The sequence below is a fragment of the Monodelphis domestica genome, chromosome 2, assembly GCF_027887165.1.
Source record: "Monodelphis domestica isolate mMonDom1 chromosome 2, mMonDom1.pri, whole genome shotgun sequence".
NCBI classification, from domain to species: Eukaryota; Metazoa; Chordata; class Mammalia; order Didelphimorphia; family Didelphidae; genus Monodelphis; species Monodelphis domestica.
The window spans coordinates 524,879,375-524,906,447 of NC_077228.1; the positions used below are offsets into that span (position 1 = coordinate 524,879,375).

Below are 27,073 nucleotides of genomic sequence, written 5' to 3' on the forward strand. Positions count from 1 at the left end.
ATTTCTACTGGTCTTCTAATAGTTTGAGTATTTTATGTTTTTGAAAGTACTCCTCTTTTATTTAGTTGTTCTTTTAGTTGTTTTTCTTAGAGTTTCATTAGCATGTAATTTAATAATGTGTTCTGAATGTTTTTATTTCTTTTATTTAAGCCGTGATTTCTCCTTGCCAATTTCCCATTTATCTGTTCTCTTTTTAGTCAGATTAACTAATCAGATTTAATTAATCTTTTCAGAGAACCAATTTTAGTTTTACTTATTTTTATTTTTATAATTTGTCTATTTCTCTTCCAATTTTTAATATCTTCTCTCTTGTCCTTATTTTAGGTTTGTTGATTTTTCTAATTAAAAAATGTAATTCAGTTCAGTAATCTCATTTGCTCTTTTGTTAAATGAGATGATATGATATGAAATGCTCAAGATATCATCATAAGCATGTAATTTTCTCCCCTGAAGACTGCTTTAACCACATCTCAGAAGTTTTGGTATCATTATCAGCATCTTCTTTTACATTTTCTTTTACCTACTCATCATTTAGGATTTCATTGTTAAATTTTCATTTGGATCTGTATCTTTTACTTGTGGTTCCTGAACAAATTTCTATTCTTATTGAATTAATGGCCTATTAAGAATATATTGACTATTTCTGTCTTTTTACATTTGTTTGTAATATGTTTGTGTTCTAGGACATGTTCAATTTTTTGTAAAAACTTCATTTGGTGCAGAGAAATATGTATGTTCCTTTGCAGTCCAATTTAAAAGATGTATTAAGTCTTTTAATTAGTTTCTCTAGAAATTTGTTTAGTTCATTTTTTTCTTTATTATTTATTTTTTCTGTTATTTATTTTTTCTGTTAAACTTATCTAAAACTGATTAAGGGATATTGAAATCTCCTATCACTACTGAATTACTATCTATATTTTTTTTTGTTCAGGAAATGTTCAGGAGATATTTCTTCCCCTCTAATTGAAGGACAGAATACCAAATTCCTCCCAGTGTCTTCCTTTCTACATGGCAGAAACGAGATTCTTAGCTCACTCCTTTTTGCGTCAGTTTCCCCACATGGTTTCAATTTCATAGAACAAAATACCTCTTAGTGTCCCCTCATACACATCTTCCTACCTCTTTTTGTGGTTTTATCCCTTAGATTTTTAAACTTCTTAATGGTAGGTACTGCATTTCAGTTTACTAACTGCACCCTCAGTGTTTAACACAGTGCCTGGCACATAGTAGGTCCTTAATAAATATCTGTTGGATTTGTGAATTTGGATGCCAACATATATGGAGTTATATTACTGATATTGATTTGATGTCTGTGGTTCCCTTCAGCATAATACAATTGTTTATCCCTTTTTATTTTTAATTTTTTGTCTTATCTGATAGCATGATTACAACTCTAGCTTTTTTTGGATTCACTTGATGCATAGTAAATTTCCCCCCATCCCTTTAGTTTTATTTTATGTATGTCTTTTAAAAAATATGTTTCTTATAAGCAACAGATCTTATTTTTCTTATCCAATCTGTCTCTTTTTCATTTTATTGGATTGTTTAATATATTCACATTTAAAGTTATGAGTTAGGTTTATATTTTCCTCCTTCTGTGTCTAAATTTGGGGGGCTATATTCTCCCCTCTTCTCTTGTAGATACAGTATCATGTTCCTTCAGTTATTTTAATTTTTTTTTATAAGATTGCCCCATTACCACGGGCTCTTTCCCCCTCATTCCTGATCCTCTCTTATTGCCCCTTTTCCTTTAGGGATTTAGTATTTGCTTTTATCTGGTTACATATATTTCCAATGTCTTTTTTTTTTAAACCCTTACCTTCCATCTTGGAGTCAATACTGTGTATTGGCTCCAGGGCAGAAGAGTGGTAAGGGCTAGGCAATAGGGGTCAAGTGACTTGCCCAGGGTCACACAGCTGGGAAGTGTCTGAGGTCAAATTTGAACCTAGGACCTCCTGTCTCTAGGCCTGGCTCTCAATCCACTGAGCCACCCAGCTGCCCCCTCCCATTTCTTTTTTTCATTTCAATTAATCAAGTAGATTCTCCCTCTCTCTTCTCTACTTCAGCTATCCTATTTATGTTTTTTAAATTTAATTTTTGCACTCCTTTCCAAAAAGGATTTCTTTTATTCAAATATCCATCTTCTCTTTCTTTTTATTCTAAACTTCCATTCTTTAATTCATTTGGTCTCTCTCTTCTTGTATTTTCATTGCATATCGCATAATTATCAATAAAATATGCAAGTCACACTTTCATTTCTAGCATGTTTTGTAAGGTTTCTATATTGCAATAAATGGTCATTTTTTGTAAAGCTTTCACTCTTTCTATTCCAGAGCCCTATGATTTCTGACTTTTCTAAAATTCTATTCAAGTCCCTCATTTCTTTTTATTTACTTTGGGTGGAGGAGTAAATTGAGATTTCCCACCATTTTAATATCTATTATTTCCTGAAAATCACTCAAGTTTTCTTTTATGGATTTAGATACTCTTTCATTTGGTGACTATATGTGGTAGTATTTCTTCTTATAATTCTAATTTAAAATTCATTAAAAAATTTTAAAGTTCTCATCTCTCTTTCTCGTCTCTCCTCTACCCCCTGGGAAGGGAAGCATAAATCAGCTATACATGTGAAGTTATGCAAAACACTCTTGTTTTGAAGATTGCCTCTTTTTAACATAGGATCACGTCTAGTCCTGCTAGACTGCCTTTCTTTACATTTTTCTTCATCGATGCCCTTGATATTCTTGAACTTTTGTTGTTCCAGATGAATTTTAAAATTTTTTTTCTAGTTCTTTTATTTTTTAATTTTAATATTATTTTATTTGGTCGTTTTCATACATTATTCACTGGAAACAAAGATCGTTTTCTTTTCCTCCCCACCCCTCCCCTTCCCCCCCCCCCCCCCCCCCGCCTTTCCCTCTCCCATAGCCGACGCATGATTCCACTGGTTATCACATGTGTTCTTGACTCGAACCCATTTCCCTGTTGTTGGAGTTTGCATTATAGTGTTCATTTAGAGTCTCTCCTCAGTCTTATCTCCTCCAACCCTGTAGTCAAGCAGTTGCTTTTCAGCGGTGTTTTTACTCCCACAGTTTATCCTCTGCTTGTGGGTAGTATTTTTTTTTCAGATCCCTGCAGATTGTTCAGGGATTGCATTGATACTAATGGAGAAGTCCATCACCTTCGATTGTACCACAATGTATCAGTCTCTGTGTACAATGTTTTCCTGGTTCTGCTCCTCTCGCTCTGCATTACTTCCTGGAGGTTGTTCCAGTCTCCATGGAACTTCTCCACTTTATTATTCCTTTTAGCACAATAGTATTCCATCACCAACATGTACCACAATGTGTTCAGCCATTCCCCAGTTAAAGGGCATCCCCTCATTTTCCAATTTTTGGCCACCACAAAGAGCGCAGCTATGAATATTTTTGTACAAGTCTTTTTGTCCATTATCTCTTTGGGGTACAAGCCCAGCAGTGCTATGGCTGGATCAAAGGGCAGACAGTCTTTTATCGCCCTTTGGGCATAGTTCCAAATTGCCCTCCAGAATGGTTGGATCAGTTTACAACTCCACCAGCAATGAATTAATGTCCCTACTTTGCCACACCCCCTCCAGCATTCATTACTTTCCATAACTGTCATGTTAGCCAATCTGCTAGGTGTGAGGTGATACCTCAGAGTTGTTTTGATTTGCATCTCTCTGATTATAAGAGATGTAGAGCACTTTTTCATGTGCTTATTAATAGTTTTGATTTCTTTGGCTGAGAATTGCCTGTTCATGTCCCTTGCCCATTTGTCAATTGGAGAATGGCTTGATTTTTTGTACAATTGATTTAGTTCTTTATAAATTTTAGTAATTAAACCCTTGTCAGAGGTTTTTATGAAGATTGTTTCCCAATTTGTTGCTACCCTTCTGATTTTGGTTACATTGGTTTTGTTTGTACAAAAACTTTTTAATTTGATGTAATCCAGATTATTTATTTTGCATTTTGTAATTCTTTCTAATTCTTGCTTGGTTTTGAAGTATTTCCCTTCCCAAAGGTCTGACATGTATACTATTCTGTGTTCGCCTAATTTTCTTATAGTTTCCTTCTTTATGTTCAAGTCATTCATCCATTTTGAATTTATCTTGGTGTAGGGTGTGAGGTGTTGATCTAAGCCTAATCTTTCCCACACTGTCCTCCAATTTTCCCAACAGTTTTTATGAATTTTTCTAGTTCTTAAAAAGAATTCTTTGATGAATTTTTATTATATTGGCTTGACCTCCCCATGAGCACCAGTGTCCTACATACACACCACCTAGTGGCCAAACTACTTGGACAGTCTACCTACAACACACCTGACAAGACTCAAGTCTGGCAACAATGAGCCACCCCCAAGCTGGTGGGCCCTCAGTGCCAGGCTGACATCTGCGACTCCCATTCCAGCAGCAACGGGAACAAGCTGAGCCTATTATTGCCTTTGCAGCCCACAGCAGAACACGTACTTCATGAAGCTTAGCAGATGAAGGTAGCTGAGAGGTCCCAGTGGACATCAACAGATAATGCTAAAGGCCTACAACCAGGTGAGCTGGGCAGCAAGGGATACAGGTTTGGATGGTGTATAAAAAAGAGAAGACATGATATTTGACAATATATGGCCCCCGTCTTTGATTTCTCTGGGGGTTAGAGGTTTAGTGGCATTCTTAGAAGTGTCTGCTTAGATTGGGACTTCTCAGGCATTAGTCTAACTGCTTTCCAATTCTCTGATTTCATTGGCATAAGGGAAGCTTCTCTATCCATATAGGGTAGTCGCTTCTCCTCAACTTAGAGAATATTGTGCAGCGCAAGGAGATTACATGACTTGACTAGGGTCACACAGCATAGGTCAGAGTGGTCTTGTTTTGAGGTCTCTCAAAGTACACACAGATGTTACAAAGACAGCCATCTGTAAAACTACAAGTACTCCAAGGATTTTTTAGACAATCTCCTCCATTACCTATTATATTTCTCAAAGCTTGTAATTCCCTTTGAGCTTGGAATCTCATGAAAGGCACGGTGGCAGTTTTGGAGTTAGAAGACTTGGGTTAGAATCCTGACTCTTCCATTTATCAACTATGTGACCTAGAACAAGCATTTACCCTCTCTAGACCTTTAACAGCCTCTAATGTCCCTTCCAGTTCTGGATCTATGATCCTATTTTCAAGTTACACTGGATTTGACTACAACTTGGTGGGGATTCTGATGCATTTGAACAGGCTCATTTATGAGGTGGGTTTAGAGCGTAGGGACCAGCTAGGCTAATCCTCTCATTTTTAGAGATGAGAAAACTCAGGCTCAGAGAGTAAGTGATTTGCTCAACATTCTATTAATTGTACCCTGAAAAGCTGGATTCAAAATTAGGCTCCATGACTCCAATTGGGTTCAACGTTAAATTCCTGCAGCCTTTCCAAGAACTATGTTGCCAACTATTTCTAAAAAGGCAGAAGTGAATTAGATCCAGATTAATCTTTTGCTACAAACTCTATCCTTATGTTAATGTCTATGGAAACATTATTGGAAAAAGATTAATACTGTCTTTTTTGTTTCAGTAACTGCTACAAACCCCAAATGTTAAACAAGTAAAAATGCCAGGCTTGCCAGAAACCATATTAGAAAATAAATGCGTTTGTTATTCTTGGGAGAACACTTGGACCCCTTGAAGCAATAGCCTCCCTTTTTTGGGTGGTTATTCTGATAGACTGCCTACTGCTGGCATGCTACCCAATGAGCAGAATACATGCCTAGAGACTCTTGCAGTTGATCTCAGTAACTATTTGTTCTACGTAAATAATCACATACAACTTCTAAACAAGAGCTTGTCTATTCTTTTTTTTTAAATGTAGTTGGGCAATTTAATCATGGGCATTTGGATATCACAATAGACAGTAATGTTTCTCTTGGGTGTCCAGACTTGATTTCCAAGCAAACCATAAACCAGAAAAAAATGAAGTGGAAGATTTGGCAAGTGCTTAAAAATTCAGAGTGAATAACTAAAACAGAATTGTATTTGCTCTAATTATTGGAGGAAATTAAATTACCTGTGTAATGATTAAAATAGTAGGAGTCTTAAACTGTGGCAGATAAAAGAGTGGTTGCCTTAAATTGTGACTGCAGAAAATATGGTTTCAAGACAGTGTCTTGTTTTAAATAAAATATAAGGTGGTCGCCAGGGAAAAATTCCCAAATATGAAATATACCCAAGTCAACTGGGTTTTATAGAGATTTTAATGAATACAAATGAGGAATTAAAGAAAGAGAGAGAGAGAGAGAGAGAGAGAAAGGGAATAATGAGAAAAAAGGCTAGGCCTGCTTAGGCCAGCCTTAAAAGAGAGAGATCAGTCAGTCTTCAATCCACTCACAACAAGATTTGTCCCAAGCAAAACTCTAGTGTTCAGAGAGACACCAGTTCAGCTTTGCCATCTCCAGAGAGAGATTCTGCTGACAGTCCCCGAGAGAGTCTTGAGAGAAAGAGTCCCCTCTCTCAGTTTTTCCTCTCCTTTTAAAGGGAATTTTCTCCTATGTCACCTCCCCTAAGTTCTCACATCTACCAATCACAGTAGACATTTTTCTAAAGGACAGACCATTCTTAATTCACACCTAAGTAGGTTTAAACTTTTGATTAAGTTCACACCTGAAAAAATCTCTGAGTAAGTTCTCACCTCTTTGCTCCTTGTAAATTCACAATTTGTCCTGACCTTTTTAGGTGCTTAGCATCCTTTTGTATTAGATCTAAAGATAGGCACAGCTTAAGAACTTTTGCCTTACTATAACTATGGGTTTAAGTACTTTTCATTATTCAGCAAGGAGTTTCTTCCTGTAAAGCATGCTTAAGTATGGTGAAGTAGAGTTCTCACATTCCTGATCAATTACCTTCATTGTTTAAATGGGGAATGGTCTTAACCAAACCTTATGAAGAGGTCTGAGAATTTTTAAGGTTCACACCTGTCATATGTTATTTTATCCTTCCAAGCAATTAAGCATAGGGAAAGTACTTAATATTATTTCTAAATATTGAATTAAATTCTTGGGAGATCTGTGGCTGTAACTTTCTTTGGTTTTGGCTACACAAAGAGATGGGGTAAATTATCCTACTTTGCAAAAATAAAAAGAAGGAATGCTTCTATGAAAAGTTTTAAACACCCAGCCTTTCTGATACACCAGAGACACAAATCTTGGTACAACATGCATTTAGAATAATTTATTACAGAGAATAAAAAGGGAGTAGCTCATGTAACACTTTAAGGTTTAGACAGTACTTCACAGAAATAATCTCTCTGGATACATGAGAGATTCATGGTGGGAAGATGTAAGCATGTTACTACTATGGGCAACATTCTCCTTTTTGAATTGTGCTTCTATCTACATGTATATTTAGTAGTAGTAGTCTCTCGGTAACTGAGGATGACAATTGTCTTTGTGCGTTTTTGTGCACAAAGACACTTGTGCATGAAGATTTAAGTGGAAAAGCCAATGCACAGAGACAGTCCCACTCTCTTGGCGTTGGAAGCCTGGGTCCAGTGGCACAAAAAGTCGTTACACCTGGAGACTTCCTCAGCTGCATTGGATGGCCATGTTGTCTTTTGTGCTCCAACATGCCCTGAGCACTCCACAGTGCTTTGCTGCATCACCATCTCAGCCGTTGAACCTTCTTGTTGGTTTCTTCTGCCTGTTCCGCCAAAGCAGTCTTCACATGCTGGGTGAGCAAAGCCCTGGTTCACCAGGGGTCTACGACCCGATGGCTACCCTCACAAGGTTCAGCTGGCCTGTGGAAGTCGTTGCCCGGGGTGTGGCCGCTGCCGCATGCTAGCAGCTACTAGGAGCCACAAGTGAGAGCTGGGTGTCAGGTGAGAGTCAGAGGCTGGAGAGCTGCCCTAGGAGGGCACGACAAGCCCTCCATACCAGAGATATTACTCCTCCCTGAGCACCCCATATATGCACATACATAAGTGTGTCATATATGGGTTTTTTCTCCTTTTTTAAACCCTTACCTTTTGTCTTAGAATCAATACTAAGTATTGGTTCCAAGGCAGAAGAGTGGTGAGGGCTAGGCAATTGGGAGTCATTTGCTCAAGGAAGCATCTGAGGGCAGATTTTAATATAGGACCTCTTCTCCCCAAGCCTGGCTCTCTATCCACTCAGCCACCTTGCTGCCTCTGTATACTGTCCAATGCAGTATGTCTGGTGTGTTCAAGGAGGACCGGCATCTCTGGTATGAGGGCTTGCTGAACCCTTCTCAGGGTTGCTTTCCTTCTTTGGTGTCCACCTTTCATCCAACTCTCAGCTGTGGCTCTGAGAAGTGTAGCATGCTCCGCAGTACAACTGATGGACCACACACTGGTCTGTTAGGGGATGTCTAGCCCATCCCCAGTGGAATGAGCAGATGAGAATTTGTTCCAGGGGCCATGAAGGTGGAGGAAGCAGTGCTGTGGAACCCTTCGAGTTTGATCAGACATCAGATTCTCCACGGTCATCCACTGCATCTCAGACCATTGCCAGTTGTTCTGACTTTTATCTTGCCACTGGAAGCAAAAGGGAAGCTGAAGATTTTGGGCAACTCTGCCTCACTGAAATCTAATTCTTGTGCAAGTCAAGACATCAGCCTAGTGACGTCATTGGTCTTCAAAAACGAGGGACAAATAACAACAATATAGATTTATATGTGTATGTTTGTACAGATCTCTCGCTTTCTCTCAACAGGTATTCAATGGAAACTCTCTATATGCCAGGCTGGTCATGGGCTGTCCTGGGCTTCAAGGAGAGGTCAAAAGAGTTTTTACCCTCCGAAATATCACATTTGTATAGTGGATAAAACATGGGTGTAAACAGGCATACATGTATATTATGTTCAGGACATACATACGTGTGTATATGTACAAATTCTGCATTCATATATGTGTATATAAATGTAAATATAGAGAAAGCCAGAGAGAGACAGAGCGACAGAGAGAGATGAGATGAGATGTGAGATAGGGGATAGGAAATGGGTCTGATTACACTGATATAAGGAACTCCTGGTTGAAGAAACTTCTTTTACCAATCTAGGCTGGCAATTCCTCTATAATATATAGCAAGGGAAATGCTTTGAGCACTGAAGTGACTTGCCCAAGGTGTCACAGTCAGCAAGAGTCAGAGTTGAGACATGAACACAGGACTTCCTGATTCTGGGCTAGCTCTATAGACTACACTTTCTGTTACCTATACACAACATCCCCATCCCCCATTTAGGATGTACTTCAAATTTCTTTGTGTAAGCAGGGGTTAGAAAGAGATAATTTACTAGAAAGGCAGGAAACTGGAAAAGTAGTCAGAGAGAGAGAAAAAAGAAATGCTTAAAAAAAAAGGCCAAGCAAAAAAAAAAAAAGATCATAAATATTTATTACTGAGTATTTTCTATGCATAAAAACCTGGGTTAAGTAAGGAAGATGAAAGGAAAAACATAAAACAAGGTCTTTGCTCTTCAGGAGCATAAAGTCCACTAGGATGGATGAAATATAAACATAATTGTGACAATAATCAAAAAACAATTACAAATGATTATAATAATAATATAAAATAATAATTATAGCTCCTATTTATACATTTTTTAAACTAGAACAATGCCATTAGCAGTGTGAGAGACCACAAGGGAGGAGCACCCTCTCCCCAAGAAGATGTCCATTTCTCCTGCAATCCAGGTCCAGAGGTTGACCACTAGGCTGCCAGCGGCCTTCCTAACTCAGAAGGCCAGCATTCCATCTACAACATCGTGATGCCTCAACTAGCATTGTCTACTTTACAAATCTCAAGCAAATTGTGACGTAGGAAATAATGAACACAGATGATGGTGCTATCAAATTTACAAAGGATTTTCCTCAGAAAACATTGTAACTTTTACTGGTAAGGAAACAGAGTCAGAAATAAAGAAACTTGCTTGATAATATACAAGCAAACAGAATCAAGTCTGAAACCCACACTTTTATTATCTGTCATGTATGTTTTGCCTTGAGGTAGAAGCACAGAATTGAAGTATTATGACAAGAAGAGAGAGGGCACTGCTGTTTGGGAGAAGAACCTGGATAGAATTTATAAAGAAGGTAGAGCTCCCTCTTGTCCCATTCTCTTCTTCTTAACAACTCAAGTGAGAATTTATTTTTCAAATGCTGTATTAATTCCTATATATTAGAGAGAATTACTGTGTATTTCTATGTCTAGGCTCTGGATCAGAGATGCCATGTAGTCTGCTCCTTTTTGCATTTTCTTTGTCTCTGGAAATCCCAAGGACTGTCTTTTTCTATTTTTTAAAATATAATGCTTTATTGAGAGAGAGAGAGAGAGAGAGAGAGAGAGAGAGAGAGAGAGAGAGAGAGAGAGAGAGAGAGCGCAAGAATGAAATTGGGGGGGGGGCTGCCTCAAGTCATTGACCCAAGACAGAATGCTTCTATCTTCTTTTTTAACAAAATTTGGTTAATAGATGAGGGGGAGACTAAATGACCTGTCTACTTGTGGAGATGGGAAAAGGTAGACAGGTTGACAGACCACCTCATAATTAGCTATCACCAATTTAAGATGTCATGAGACGTTCAAGGGAGGGGCTGAATAATGTGCTTCTAAAAAACTATTTAAGTGGCCTGACCCAACTCAAGTCATTCCCTAGTAGCAAGAGAGTCTTGGACACCTATATCACTTTATCGGGTTATGATGCTGGTCTAACCAATAAATTGGCTATAATCAATAAACTTATATTCTTACTCCAAATCAGTCTCGAGATCATTTTAATCACTGATACCCTTGACATTACCTTCCACTCTCTAATTCTTCCTTTAGATTTGGGACAGTAAGGTATCCCTTTATCCTCATTCTCCCTTTTTTTTTTGAAGCTTTGACTTATCCCTATTAACTGCTTTTCCCCCTACTACTTTCAAATATGTCTGAGTCTCCCTATCTTTATTTTTTATTTTCTTTCTAGTTCCAGTCTTTCTCTGTCTCTGTCTCTGTCTCTGTCTCCCCCTCCCCTGCCTATTAAGAAGGCAAGAGAGAAACACAGAAATAAAGCCTAAGGATAGCATCAAGGAAGGACTGAAGCTTAATAGGGTACCCTAACCTTCCAAAGAATAGAGCCTACCTATAAAAAGGTTGGAAAAATGATCAGACAACCAAAAAAAGCACCTAACTATAGAGAATTTTTATGGAAACAAAGAGCAAGGCATAGACACAGAAGGAGACAGTGAAAGCAAAGCTAACACCTGCAAAGTCCAAAAGAAAAATATGAATTGGCCACAAATCCCAGAAGAGCTCAAAGAGGAGTTCAAAAAAGAGGGCAATTAAGAGAGGCAGAGGGAAAATGAGGATGAGAAATGAAAGTAATGCACGAAGAAATGGGCCAAATAAAAAAGGAGGTTCAAAAGCTAATGGAGGAAAATCATTCTATAAAACTTAGAATTGGGCAATTAGAAGCTAATAATTTCATGTGACATCAAGAAGCAATGAAACAAAATCAAAAGAAAGAAATAAAAAGAAAGCGAGATAGATTCAGGAAAGACAATTTAAGAATTATTGAACTACCTGAAAGCCATGATAAAAAAAAAATGGACATTAATTCTTTCATTGATTATCTTTATACTACAACTTTTTTTCTGGATAAATTTTCTCCTGGTTCTGCTCCTTTTACTTTGCATCAGTTCATAGAGGTATTCCTGGGCTTTTCTGAAGCCATCTCCTTTATCATGTCTTATTGCAAAACAGTATTCCATCAAAGTCATATACTATAACTTGTCCATTCATCCCCAATTGGCGGGGATCTCCTTGGTTTCCAATTCTTTTCTATAACAAAAAAAAAAAACTGCCATAAATATTATTGTACATATGATCCTTTTCCTTTTTCTTTGATCTCTTTGGGGTATAGTTGTCCCCCAATCTTAAAAAAATTATTTTACTAAATTGTATATACTCTTTGACATATCAATACCACTACTGGATCTTAGACTCCAAAGAAATCAATGAAAAGATCCTATTTGTATAAAAATATTTATAGCAGCTTTATGTGGTAGCAAAAGATCTAACATCAACTAAGGAACGAATGAACAAATAATAGCATATGAATGCAAAGGAATACTACTGTGCTATAAATAAACAAGGGATGGTTTCAGAAAAACCTGAGAAGATTTATAAGAACCACTGTAGGCTGAATTGCAATGAACTAGGAGAATAACTTATGTAAAAACAAACAACTCTGAATGATTTAAGAACTCTGGTCAATGCAATATTCAACCATAATTCCAGAAAACAGATAATGAAGAAAGCTATCCCACATCCTGACAGGAAGGTGGAAGGAGGAAGGAAGGGAAAAAAGCACTTATGAAGTGGTATTAAAGTGGTAGACATTAAATTAAAGACTTTACTTACTAAAGACTTTACAAATAACTCATTTGATTCTCATAACAACCCTGTTGCTATTATCTTTATTTTACAGCTATAGAAAAAGAGGTATATAGAGGCTAAAAAACTGGTCCAGGGTCATATAGCTAATAAGTATCTGAGGCCTTCCTCACATGATTTAGGTCTTCCTGACTTGAGGTCCAGCACTCTATCCACTGAGCCACCTACCTCACATACTTAATATGCAGAATGACATGATCAGTAGAGAATCTGTTTTGCTTGACTATGCATGTTACTTTCTTTTTTGTTGGGGGGGGGCTAGGAGTGAGGGAGAGAAAATGCTTGTTAACAAACTATACCCTTCCCTCAAGCCATCATTCAATATTTATCCTTCCTTTTGCAGCCATATTCTGAAGTTGTCTATAATTGCTATTCTTGCTTACCTCTCACTCTTCATTCACTCAATTGAAATTGCAACCTTTATTTATCTTTTTAAATTACACTCTTTAAAGTTATCAATCATCTCTGAATTGTCCAATCTGCTTTTCTCAGTCCTAATCCTTTTTTGGTCAATAGCCTGCAGGTAGCACTCTAAGCCACCTCCTCCTCTTGGATATTCTGGGTTTTGTGACAATCCTTACTCTTTCCTGGTTCATTTCTCTCCTATCTGACCAACCCTCAGACTCTTTTGTTTGCTCATTATCCACCTTGCGCTTAACTTTGGGTATTCAAGACTCTCCTGGGCTCTCTTCACCCTCTCTATTCTTTCTTGGTAAACCCAGCTCCCATCAATTTAATAATTACCTCTATGCAGTTGATATACAGATAGTTTGGTCCCTGATCTCTCACTTAAGCTTTATCCCACCCCCCCATCACCAATTAATCTATTGCATATTTTAAGTAGAATATTCTAGATATATATCAACTTCAACACATCCATAATTAAACTCAATATCTTGATCTTGAAGTCCTTCCCACCTCCAAACTTCCCTTTCTGTTGAAGGTACCAATATCTTTCTAGCGCCTCAGGTTTGTAATCTCAGCTTTACCATGTTGACTTTCCCTCACAATCAATTGTTAAATCTTATTTTTAACCTTCACAGCTTATGAATACAACTTCTCTCTACTCATGCAGTTACTACCTTGGTTCAGACCCTCTCCATCTATCACCTAGATTATTAGTTTTCACTGTTTCTAGTCTCCTTCTCCCACTACCCACTACCCCAGTGTATTTAGCATACTGTTACCAAAGTAATTTTCAAGCAGCCAGTCATTATTTTGTTACTCAACAAATAACTGTGGTTTCCTATTGCCTCTAGAAAAATAGGAACTCCTCTCTTTAGCTTTTAAAGCCCTGTGCAAACTGGTACCAAGCCATCTTTCCAGACTCCGTTGATATTACTCACACTCTGTAATGTGGCCTAAATAGCCTTACATTCCTCATAAATAACCAATCTCTTGACTCTGTGCCTTTGCATTTGCCATCCCCCAGTCCTGAAATGTACTCCTTTCTTACCTCTTCTTTTACCTAAAAAAAAAAAAGGCAGTTCAAGCATCATCTTCTGCATGAAGTCTCAACTACTAGTGTCTTCCCTCCCAAACTACTTTTCACCTAGTTACTTAGTACACATTTATAATTAACCCATTTATGCTGCATACATTTTATTTGTAGTTGCTGTCTCCTCCAAATCAATGTAAATTCAATGTTTTTTCTGCTTTTATCTCTAACAAAGTGGATAAGAGTGCTGGGCCTGGAGTCAGGAAGAGCGGAGAACAAACCCCATCTCAGATGCTTACTAGCTGTGTGATCCTGGTGTAAATCTTGAAATTTCTCAGACTTGTGAATGTTAAAAATTTCCACATTGAGGAATCCTCCACTGGAACAAATTCCCTACTGGGAAACATTCCCCATTTTGATGTGAGAACTCGCCAGGATCAGAAATGGGAGGACCTCTACTCTACCCGTACTTAAGACTGCTTTAGGGGAGAAAACTCCTTGCTAAACAATGAAAGTACTTGGACCCATGCTTATAATAAGGCAAGGAGTTCTTTGAGCCATGCCTGTTTTTTAGAATTGATACAATGGGATGCTAGATACCTAAAAGGGTCGGGCAAGTTTTCTCTTAATGAGATTAGTTGACTCAGCTGTGTTTTCTCTGGTTCAGACTTACTGAGGGGATTAGTCGACTTAGCAGGAATTCAGATGGGCTGTGCTTTAGGAAACATCTACGGTGATTGGTAGATGGAAGAACTTAGGGGAGGTGACATAGGAAAAAACCCCCTATATAAGGAATCTCTTGAGCAAGGGAGGCTTGGAGATAGATCCTTTTGGAGGAGGCCCTTTGAAGATCTCTTGAGAAGAAGTCCCTTGGGAGGCTGACTCTGGCTGGAACTCCCTCTGGGGAGACTGTTCCCCAGACATCCTTGCTCAAGACAAATCTTGTGGTGAGTGATAAAAAACTGACTGATTCTCTCTCTCTTAAGACTCAGGTCTAAGCTATGTTGGCTTAAGACCCTTCATGCTTATTTCCTTTTTCTTTCTTTCCTTTAATTACTCATTGTATTATTACTTAAAATCTCTATAAAACCCAGTTGACTTGGGTATATTGAATAATTGGGAATATTTCCCTGGCGACCACCTTATATATTTGACTTAGAAACCAAGACACTGTAGTGAAACATATTTTCTGCGGTCAAATTTACTCACCCTCTCTTATATCTATCACAATTTATATCTTCCACCATTTTAACTCATTACAGTTTACAACATCAACAATTTTAACTGTTACACTGGCCAAGTGTTAACATGTTTGCCTCAATTTCTTCTTCTGTAAAATGGATATGACATGCAAGTGTCTTGCAGGGTTGTTTGGAGGATCAAATGAGATATTTGTAAAGTGCTTAGCCCAGAGTCTGTCATGTAGTAGGTGCTATATATAAATAAGTTTTTTAGTCATGTCTGACTTGTGACTCTATTTGTAGTTTGCTTAGCAAAGATCCTGGAGTGGTTTGCCTTGTCCTTCTCCAGTTCATAGGAAAGATGAAGAAACTGAGGCAAATAGGGTATGGTGACTTTCCTAGGGTCACACAGCTAAAAAGTGTCACAGGACAGATTTGAACTCATAAAGATGAGTTTTTCCAATTGTAGGTCTGGCACTCTGTGCCACTTAGATGCTACACACACAAACACACACTCTTTATTTTTATATTTAAATATGTATATATGTATGCATGTACGATTTTAACAAATGATTAATTGATCGATGTGAGATTGTTGTGTTTAAGCAATAGGAAGACCAATTTAGCTGAACCATAGTGTATGTGAAGGGATGTAATGCACAAAAAGGCTGGAAAGCCATGCTGGAGTCAGGTTACACCAGGCTTTACGTGTCAGAGAGAAGCTTTTACTTGGTTGTAGGTCCAAAATGTGACAGGAATGTACTGGAAGTTACTGACAAAGGAGTAGCACTGCCAGCCCAGAGCCTAAGGATGTATCTTACTGGTAGCTGTGTAGCAGATGGCCTGGGAAGGAAGACTTAAGGCAGAGGGGCCAATAAGGAAGCTATTGTTGCCCGTGAGTGATGATGAGGGCTGACCTATAGTGATGGTCTTAAGAGGGGTCACTCTCACTGGAAAGACCGTATTAAGCCAACTGCCACCTAGGGAGAGGTGGCAACTATAATTAAGAGGCGGTTTCTTGAGTCATGAAAAATTCTTCCTAGTTTTAGGGTAAGGAGTGCCAACTCCTATCTTAGCTCATTTGTACAAATTGGTCACCACATCACCCATTTCAAGTTACTGAGACCAGTTGTTACCCTTGGGGCTTAAAATGCAAATGTTTAGAGCCTTCTAGTTTGCCCACCAGCGACCTGTGCTCAGATTCTGCACGAAACAGTGACCAAAATATTTGGTAGAAGGGAGGAGAAAAAGACCTAAAATAAATATTTCTAAGAGTATAAGAAACAGTTTTTCACATTATGATGTGAAACGTGTTGACCTCATTCATTTCTGAGAGGAAATTTTTTGCCTAAAATCTGTTTCCCTTCATATGTACTAAATTGTTTTGTTTTTGTATTAAACATTTCTGAGGGAAAGTAATTTATTAAAGCTTGATAACATATTGTCAGGAAAACATACTGAGACTAGAGGCTCCCAAGATGGAAGCTGTATAAACTCTCTCATACCCCCATTTTATTTTATTTTTATTATTTTTTTTTAAGTCCTCACCTTCCGTCTTGGAGTCAATACTGTGTATTGGCTCCAAGGCAGAAGAGTGGTAAGGGCTAGGCAATGGGGGTCAAGTGACTTGCCCAGGGTCACACAGCTAGGAAGTGGCTGAGGCCAGATTTGAACCTAGGACCTCCTGTCTCTAGGCCTGGTTCTCAATCCACTGAGCTACCCAGCTGCCCCCCCCCCCCCATACCCCCATTTTATAAAGAAACTAAGATTCTGAGATGATGACTTGCCAATGACTGCATAACCTATGAGCGTTTGAGAAAAAATTTCCAGCCTCCCAGACCACAATCTTTCCACCACATTCTGCTGCTTCTCCTTACCAGAATCAGGAGCAAAAGGGGGTAAAGCTACCACTAGAGGACTTCTATAGAGACTGATGAAAGAGAACTAGCCCCACAGATCTGGGGAATTCTAAAGTCTAAAAGTTGAAGAAGGATCAAGACAGCTGGGATAGGGTCAGAGAGCAAGAAACATTACAGACCCAACCCTTTTTTGTTCCTGTGAATTACATGGGCTATACAGCACACAAGGAAGATGCCACTCAGTAAGTAAGGGGAGAACTGCTTGATCCCCACAGAAAAAAGGGAAAAGTTTTAACTGGAGAGGAGTTCAGAGATAAATCTGTAGTGTGTTTTCTGGTGAGTAAATGAAAACCATCCTAAAGTCTATATCCTGCTATCCTGAGTGGTTGTAGAAGAGGTGAGAACCCTTTTATAAAATGTAAAATAAGCCCAGTTCTAGTATTCCCAGGAAAAAACTTTGGGTTGAGAACATCCAAGACTGTATATGAGTTTATTCTGTCAGTGGCAAGGACTCAACTGACACATGGGTTAGTCATATATTATACAAATTATTCCAGTCTTTGATTTAAATACTGGTGCTAAGAGATGTACCTTATATTTCTAGCTACAAAGGAGACAAGACTAGACCTAAAATATGACCAAATCAGTGCTAAAAAAAAGTGAATCAAAATAGTGTTTATTCATATTCTACTATGCCTTATAGCACAGTATATCCTAAACACAGTAGTAACTCGATAATTCATTCTTGTCTGTAAAGATGTATTAAAATGATCAGTTATTACTTGCTGAGGCAAAAGGAGAAAAATCTTATTTTGTATTTGATAAGCCGTCAAGTTTGCTGTTTGATTTGGCATTTTAAAACATAAGCAATTCATTTTTCAAAATTATGCATCAAATTGTGACATTCAAATATGGAAAAACAAAACTACATGCAAATAAAAAGTTTTTCATATTTATTCAAACAATGACAACAGCGGATATTAAAAGATATCTATTAGTAGCTTCTTAATGGCCACCTTTTTTTCCCATAATTAATTTCCTTTCTTGGTTAACCATGTCCCAACTTTCTGAGTGACTTCCAGAAGTTCTTTAGAGATCATATACAGTCTTTTGATTAAATAAAAGGGTATTCACACTATTGCTACAAAACAAAGACTTAACATCTTGGGTTTCCCATAGCTGGAAATCATTTCACTGGATATCATCATCATCAAAAAGATCTTCGAAATCTAGGCAAAAAATTAACCATTAATATAATTCATTCTTAGGTAAAAGCACATTTCTACTTCTCTGATGAATTTTGACTTCAAGTTGAAGTAATAAAGCCCACAATCCATATTTCTGATTAAATACCATGTGTATATATGAAAATGATGGACATAATTATAATCAATAGGACATTTACATGCTATTTTCCATATTTAACAGATATTAATTACTACTGAATTGAAAGAAGACTTAAATACTGATTGCAATGCCATACATAAAATTCCACAGAAAAACTTACACACACACACACCTCTCTTAAGTGGGCCCTAGACTTACTTATGATTTGCTTTCTAACAAGTTCATTTTTCAAAACTTTATTTATTTTTTGATAACCTTTACCTTCTATCTTGCAATCAGTACAGTGTATTGGTTCCAAGGCAAAAGAGTGCTAAGGGCTAGGCAATGGGGGTTAAGTGACTTGCCCAGGGTCACACAGACTTTTAAAAAAATGCCTCAGGAAGTCAACCGATTGTTACATACAAAGCATCTACTTTGCTTGGGCTCAATTTTAGTTTCTACAGTTAAGATTTCAAGTATTGCTCTTTTATTTACTGACTCGACCCACTTATTGGTTTCTGCAATTCTTGATTTAAGAATACAAAGAGTATAGGCAAATTCTATTCTACCAGACTGATTTTACTTGGCTCCTTCTAAGTCTTGGCCTACCATAGAATACATAGTACTGTAGGGCAGTGTATAAAATATGCTAGCACTTGATTTTCATACTGGTGCCAACTGTATATTTCTGACTCTAATGGAGACAAGGTTAGGCCTCAAGTAGGGCCAAATTGGTTCTTTAAAAAAAGAAAAGTGAATCCTACTATAGGAGAGTGAAATAACTTCATCATGATAGGGTTAGGGTCTGGATCAACACAAACCATGGAGTTCTACAGAGCCATAATTTGGCTTTTCACTGAGATGCTAAGCCAAGGGCAGTGAGGAAATACCAATGTGGCCACTCAGAAAGATCTGTGATCTCACTCTTGTGTGCTAGCTACTTGGGTGAGGGGGTCAGTTTTCAAAGTTTAGTTTTACCAGAAAGAAGAGGAGGGGATGCCAGAGTCCAAGCTGGGCCGCGGGCCATGCCCCTCTGAATCTTCTAAATTCAACAGTTTCTAATATCCAAAGCTGTGACTGATTGCTGTGTTTCTCCCGTAGACCTAACTGGTCAATGGCCCAGAGCTAACAGAGGCTGTCAATGAGCCCAGCTGCACACCCCGATCTGAACCCTAGGAAGAGCTGTTATCCCCAAAGCCGGCGTCAGTCCTTACCATTAAAGAAATCCGCATGGACAGCCTTCTCATTGGCTGCAAGGTCCATCAGAAGGCCCGTGCTGCCCCCCGCCTGGCAAATGGGAGAAGGTCGCATGAGTCGTTTGAATGGGAGAAGTGCAAAGAGGGGACAGAGTGACGGGGCCGCCCGCTGGGCAGCCCTGACCCTGGGCGCCCTCCTTAACTGCCAACCTGCCCAGGGAGCACTAATCACATTCTGTCTTTCATCTCTATGCAGGAAACAGAGGCAGGAGCCTCAGCTGAAGATAGGGGACAGGAGGACGCCTACGGCCGCCTTTTACCAGGTCTATTCATAAAAGGGGACGAGGATCGGAGGCCGGGGGTATCTCCCAACAGAGAGCGCCGCCCACCTTATAGCCCTACCCACAGCAAACCGCTCTCCCCGTCCCACCACCGCTCACGTGACCTCTGCCCCCGCCCTTCCCGCGATCCCAGGCTAGGCCTCGGGCTCGGCTCTCGCTCTGGTCGTCACCTCATCCAGGTCTACGTAGGGTCCAGCTCCCTCGGGGAACATCTCGTCCACAGCGGGCTTCATGATCCCGTCGATCTGTCCTTCCGTCTCGGCCCAGCACGTCACGCTCGTCTTATTCGCAGCACGTACCGCCCCCTCTGTGGATGGCTGTGCACTGATTTCCGGCCGCAATGGAATTACTTCCTGTGTGCGCACGCGCCTGCGTGGCATGTATAGGCGGTGGAAAACGGCCTTCTCTATGGTACTTTGGTTACCTTTCGGTATTCCCAGCAAAGGGCCAGGATCACTTAGCAAATTGCTCCAGTGTGGAGGAGGGAGTAACAATTTAAGGAAGAAAATGATTTTTGTTTTCCCTTTCTGCGCTAATTGATTTTTTACATTAAAAAACGATTTTTAAAGTGGAAGCACATAGGGCAGCTAATTGGCTCAGTAGAGCTTGGAGACTGGAGATGCTGGATTCAAATTTGACCACAGACAAAATTGATCACTTGAGGAAGTCACTTAGCCCCAACTGCTAGCCCTTACCACTTTTATGTTTTGGAACCAAAAAACAATATTGACTCTAGGATAGTAGGGAAGAATTTTAAAAAAAGGAAGCACCTTAAGGGCAAAAATGGCTCCATCCTTTGCATTTATATCCCCCAAACTTGGCACAGAGTAGATGCTTAATGAATGCATGTTGTTCAATGGATGAAAAAATCTGCATATACTTTGAATTCTCTGATAGAATGTAAGTTCCCTGAGGGAAGGGAGTCTCATTCTTGTTACTGTATAAGAGAATTGATCATTTCCCCTCAAATCAACTGATATAACAAACAAAATATTCTGGCCTTGTTACCTTTATCAGGTGAGAATACCTCTCTTTATCTAGTCAATCAACTGAAGGCATTAAGCTAATATACTGTGTATTGTGAAGACTGGATTTGACAATCTCCTGATTGTAACAATGAAAGTAGTTAGCTCTTCCTTGATTGTGAAGAATTAATTGTAATCTCCTATTTTTAGATTTTAATCTCCAAAGTGTAAACCCAGTATTTAAAGTAGATCTACCCATTTTAACCACAGAAAGGTATGAACTAACCACAAAAAGGTATGAACACCCATTTCATACATTGAGTGGGAGGTCTGTGACCCATGTGTGAAAGAGTGGGCAGTCCTGGAGAAAAGTGTCTGCTGTGATTAGTAGACATACAATTTAGGGAAGGTGACACAAGAGAAAAAGGTCTTTAAATAGTGTAAATAGAGACACACAGGGATTGTCATCAACAGTCACTTAGAGTTGTTTTGGAGAACAGTCACTCAGAACTGGAGGGAAGACAGACAGTTGAGGAGAGACTGGAAGACAGACATTTAGACTTGGAGTGAAGACACTTGGCTGTGGAACTGGACCCCTGGAGGAGCTTGTGCAGGAGACCTCAGACTGCTTTCCTTTTAGACAATCACCATGGTGAGTATAAAGGCTGACTTCTTTCCTTGCCCTTTCTGGAGGTGTGAACCTCAGAGAAAGGCCCATCATGTTGAGACTCCTTTCCCCTGACTGGTACCTTTTATGGAAGGAGTAGATGCAGAGAGACCTTGACAATTCACCTTTGGACCCTTGTTAGCATAGCCAATGAGTTGAAACATGGACAAGTAGATATAGCTAAAGAAAACCAAAATGGCAAAAGCAGCAGGAATTACCCAAACATATGCAGAGAACCACACTGAAGGCAGCAGAGTTTTGAAGGTTTTGAGGAATTACATCTTCCAGATATCTAAAAGGGTTACACTTGGTATGGGAGAAGGGGAGAAAGGATGCTATTACTTCTGAAAATAACAGTGGACAAAATGCCAAGTGCTGATCTATATGACTACTTTCCCATTTCTATAATGCCTTTGTACAAGTTATCTGTGCCATGCATTGAAGACATCCTTGTGGTTGATATTGAGAAGAAAGCAATATCATAATTGATGTTCTCCAGCAGAGGACATCATTATAATTACACAAGAGACTGAAGGCACAAAGGGTACAAGACCTTACTCTTCGTTTGTTGACTGCAAAAAGTCTTTCCTTTGGAAGATCAACAGAGATTGCACCTGTAATTTCATTATCATGGAAAACTCCCCCACCAATACAGGTCAGTAACTTGTCTCCAGCATAGAAAGTTAGAGCTTTAGAGTGTTGTATGGACACCAAAAAATCCTATTCAAAGTCATTAGGGACAGAACATGTCAGAAATAGGATTTGACCTACTTCTTACCTAGAACCCGGTCTTTCTGCTTTCAGGGACAACTCTCTCTATTCATCATACAATACTATCTTGAAGGATCATAGATTCAGAGGTGAAGAAAGAAAATTCAGCTTTAGATTTTATTTTTGCACCTCCTTTTCCATTTGGACAATTCTGGTTTTTAAACTATTTTTTTCTTGCATTGCTTTCATTTCTCTTTCCCATTTTTCTTCTGTCTCTCTTATTTGACTTTTTGAACTCTTCCAGAGGTTCAGGTCAATTCCCATTTTTCTTTGAAGTTTTGTTTGTGGCTCTTTTGATCTCACTGCCCCTTCTGAGAATGTGCCTTGCTTTTCTTCTTTTCCATAACCGTTCTCACTGGTTGGGCATTTATTTATTTATTTATTTATTTGTTTATTCATTTATTTATTTATTCATTAATTCATTTATTTAATTATTTACAAACTTTTAGTGGTAAGAGCTAGGCAATGGGGGTCGAGTGACTTGCCCAGGGTCACACAGCAAACGTTTACTTTTATCTTAAAGGTGGGCTCTGTTTTCAGGATAGACAATATACTCTCTTAAACTTCAGTTTTTCTTTGATGCTGCCCTCAGCTCTAGTTCTGGGTTTCTACAAGTTTCAATTCTTCCAAGGTGCTATGATGGCCTATGGGCTGGAAGCTCTGAAAGCCACTTCTCCCTGCTAATTATATCCTTTAGAGAGTGTTGATCCCTTGCAGGGCTCAGAGGACTATGAACTACCTTGTGCTGAGGTTCAGGGCCTCACCTCAAGTCTGGGCAGGTGCTCTGGGCCTCACTCTGGGCTTACACAGGCCAGGTACACTGCAGACTGCTTTGCCCTAGGGTTTGAGGCCTCAGTGCAGGCTTGGCTAGCTCCAGTCAGGTGCAGTATGGACTACCTTGTGCTGAGATTATACTGGGGTTTGGGCCTCACTCACAACCTTGGGCAGGGGCTTAGAGCCTTACACTGGGCTCACACTAGCCAGGCATGCTGCAGACTGCCTTGTCCTGAGGCTTGGGGGCTCATGGCAGACTTGGGGCTGGGTTTTGGGCCTCCCCTTAGAGTAGCACAAGCCAGGTGTGGTGAGGTTTAGGGTCTCACTACAGGCTTGCACTAGGGCTTAGAACCTCAAGAGGTGGACATAGGGTGTTTTGCTGTTGGCTTAGGGAATGTCTCATTTGAGTGTCTCAAAGTGGTTTGGGCCCAGGTTCAGAACCTGAAGCAGGAGGTGAGGGTGGGTGGCTTGCTGTTGGACTGTGCTGGTTCTCCTTGGCACAGCTTTGCTGCCAGCTATGCTTTCCTCATCCTAGTGAAATAGTCTCTCTCTGCTTACCTTCCAAATTATTTTCTGCAGAAGAGTTGCTTCACTCCACCCTACCCAATTGGTTCTGTCATGCCAGTATTCATTTTGAGGTATCATTTTAAGGTTAGTTGGAGAATTCTTGCTTTTTGTGCTTCTACTCTATCACCTTGATTCTTCTGCCTCAACTTTATATTTTATAGATGAAAAAACAGAGGCCCAAAGAATTTAAGTGACTTGCTCAAGGCCACATTTTAAGTGACAAAACTGGGATTCAAAACCAGGTTCTCTATATCTAAACTCAGCACTATTAGTTGCCTATATACTGTTTTTATTCTAATTCTTTACTTATGCTATTTTCTTCCACAACATCCCTGACACATGGTCACATCTCTGTTTGGACATTTCTAGCAACTATCTCAGGTGGCATCTTGCATGATTTTCGAACAGTTTTAATTGTTATGAAGCTCTTCCCAGACTGAATTGAGACCCACCTCTTTGTAACAGTCTTCATTTCTATTCCCCAAGAGAGTGCTGCAGATATTGGAGTCAGCTATAATATCCACTGTCTTCCAGATTAGCCACTGCAATTCCTCTAGCCATTCTTCATCTGCCATGATTCTCGGCCCCTCCATCATCTTGACCATGTTCTTCTACAGAGCATAAGTTTTCAATGTTTCTCAGAGTGGGGTACTCAGCTTTCAAAACAATATTCCAGGCCGAATCTAACAACCCTTTAGCAATGGTGGATGATGCGAATGGTTTATCCCAAATCTTTATGTAGGGAGTAGAAAATTATCAGACCATAGATTTTAGAGTTGGAATGGTCCATCTAGCTCAACTTCCTTACAAACAATGTTCTCTGTTTGCATGTCCTAGCCAAGACATCTCACCTCTAGGACCTCAGCTATAAAATGAGAGAGTTAGACTTACATGGCCTCTAAGGTCCCATCTAGTCTCAGATCTCTAAGCCCAAGGCAAATTTCAAAAAGGGCCACTGACCAAAGGACATCCCAAGGCAGCGTGGAGATCTGAGGCTCTCCAGTACAATCTGTGGTTAAATATTGGGAAACCTAAGTGGTCACACTTGATCATAGGATTGATTCCATTCTGTTTCCTTTAAGGATGGAAAAGGGGATCAGGTTAGATTTAAGGAGAAAGTTCCTCCCACAATAGATAGAAGCTAGAATCAGCAACTAAGAGAATATGTATGCTTTTGTGGAAATAAAAAGATTCATGTGACCTAATGAAGTAGCTCTTCTGGTTGTCTTGAACAGTGTAGGAGAGTGAGTAGAGTATTAAATTCAGAGTCAGGTTCAAATCCTTCCTTAGTCAAGTACTAGCAATTTGAGAGCAGTGTCATCATAGAAGGAGAGCAGTATTAGAATTCAAATTCAGACCCACAGACTAGAAATCCAAATATTTTTCTATTTTGCTTCTTAAAATCCCTTTTAAAATTAAATGGATCCACAATACTTATCATAGTGCCTGGCATATATAAGATACTTAATATTTATTGGATGGGATTTTTCCTTCTAAACTTCAAACATCTGCTTTATAGGAAGTCTTTCCTGCCCAAATTAACACACACACACACATATGTATATATTCTCTTGTTATTGTTCCATCTTTTTCAGGTATATCTGACTCTTTGTGACCCCATTTGGGATTTTCTTAGTGGAGATCCTGGAGGAATTTGCCATTTCTTTCTCCAGCTCACTTGACGGATGAGGAAACTGAGGCAAATAGGGTTAAGTGACTTGCTAAGGGTGACATAGCTAGTAAGTGTGAGGCCATAATTGAACTCAGGAAGATGAATCTTCCTGCCTTCAGGTCTAGAGAGGCCTGAATATGAGAAATGAGGCCATGTTAATAACTCACATTTCTATGATTTGCAATGCATTCCTTTCACTATAACCTTGTGAAGAATGTAGCACAGGCATTATTATTAACATTTTATGGAAGAAAATACTGGTTCTGAGAAATTAAATGACTTTTCCTTAACAACACAGTAAGTCTGAAATCTGGGTTTTAGATTCAGATCACTTTGTTCCAAAAAGACAGACTGACCTACCTATTTACCTACCTTCTTTCCTTCCTTCCTTCCTTCCTTCCTTCCTTCCTTCCTTCCTTCCTTCCTTCCTTCCTTCCTTCCTTCCTTCCTTCCTTCCTTCCTTCCTTCCTTCCTTCCTTCCTTCCTTCCTTCCTTCCTTCCTTCCTCTTCTCTTCTCTTTCTCTCTTTCTCTCTTTCTCTCTCTTTCTCTCTTTCTCTCTTTCTCTCTTTCTCTCTTTCTCTCTTTCTTTCTTTCTTTCTTTCTTTCTTTCTTTCTTTCTTTCTTTCTTTCTTTCTTTCTTTCTTTCTTTCTTTCTTTCTTTCTTTCTTTCTTTCTTTCTTTCTTTCTTTCTTTCTTTCTTTCTTTCTTCCTTCCTTCCTTCCTTCCTTCCTTCCTTCCTTCCTTCCTTCCTACCTTCCTTTTTCTCTCTGTTTTATTTTTTCCCAATTATATGTAAAGATACTTTTGCCATTTGTTTTCAGATATTTTGAGTTCCAAATTCTTTCTTTCGCTTCTTCTTTTCCCCTCTCCCTGAAATAGTAAACAATTTGCTATTGGTTATATATGTGCTATCATACAAAATATATTTTTATATTTGTCATGTTGTAGAAGAAGACACATTAAAAAAACATGAGGGAAATAAAGTGAAGAATGGGCTGTTTCTATCTACATTCAGACCCCATCAGGTCTTTCTCTGGATGTGGAGAGCATTTTTCATTATGAGTCCTTTGGGATTGTCTTGGATCATTGTATGGCCAAGAATAGCTAAAGCATTTACACAAACTGACTATGTTTCCAGTGATAGCATAATGCTACAGAAAGAGGCCATAGAATTTTTTGGGAGATAAAGAACCACAGGATCATGGATCTAGAGCTGTCTACAGAGTCCATTGAGTCCAATTATATATTGAATGTATACATTCAGTTATATTCCATTATAAAGATAAGGAAACTGAGGCTGAGTAAATTACTCCCAAGGTTGTATAGATAGTCCATGACAGAGTCAGGATTCAAATCTAAGTCATGACTTCAAATCTATGATTTCTCCCATTCCCCATAGTGGCACAATAGCTTTCAAGGGAGTTGAGAGTAAGGGGAAAAGGCCAGGGCACAACACTCAAATAGTGCAAAGTATAATATATGGTCAGTAAGGAAGGTTACACCCACCTACACTGGGAACTGGAGAAAGAGAGAGAAAGACTTGAAAGAATGAGAGGGGAAAGAGTTTGATCTTCCCCTTTCTTCTCTTTGGGAAAGGTAACCTGGTTTTGTCTCCTTGAAGGACTGAGTATACCTCCTCAGAGAGTAGGTCTAGAAGGTGGAGGTTAACTTAGAGGCAAGAGCTTCAGTGAAATGATTCACTTCCTCCCTTCTTGGACTTGGCTATTGTTGAGAGGCAGGATAGACTTTCCTGCCTCTGGATGCTTCTAGTACCCCAATTGCCACTTCTTCCCCTTAAGAGTTGAGATTGCTCTTTAGAGCTAGCTGTTGGATCTCTAGGGTTTGAGCTAACCCTCCTCTTTGGGAAGAGGTATAATTCCC

General features: G+C 39.1%; 1 protein-coding gene across 1 annotated transcript; it reads right to left on the reverse strand.

Annotated features, from left to right (window-relative positions):
* Positions 1 to 17,848: 17,848 nt before the first annotated feature.
* On the reverse strand, positions 17,849 to 20,160 carry COPS9 (COP9 signalosome subunit 9). The gene is made up of 3 exons (XM_001377975.5): positions 19,946 to 20,160; positions 19,453 to 19,525; positions 17,849 to 18,141 (listed from the first exon to the last, which is right to left on the reverse strand). The coding sequence occupies exons 1-3, from the start codon at positions 20,153 to 20,155 to the stop codon at positions 18,104 to 18,106; spliced, it is 321 nt and encodes a 106-aa protein (XP_001378012.5). The 5' UTR covers positions 20,156 to 20,160; the 3' UTR covers positions 17,849 to 18,103.
* Between the last annotated feature and the right edge of the window lie 6,913 nt (positions 20,161 to 27,073).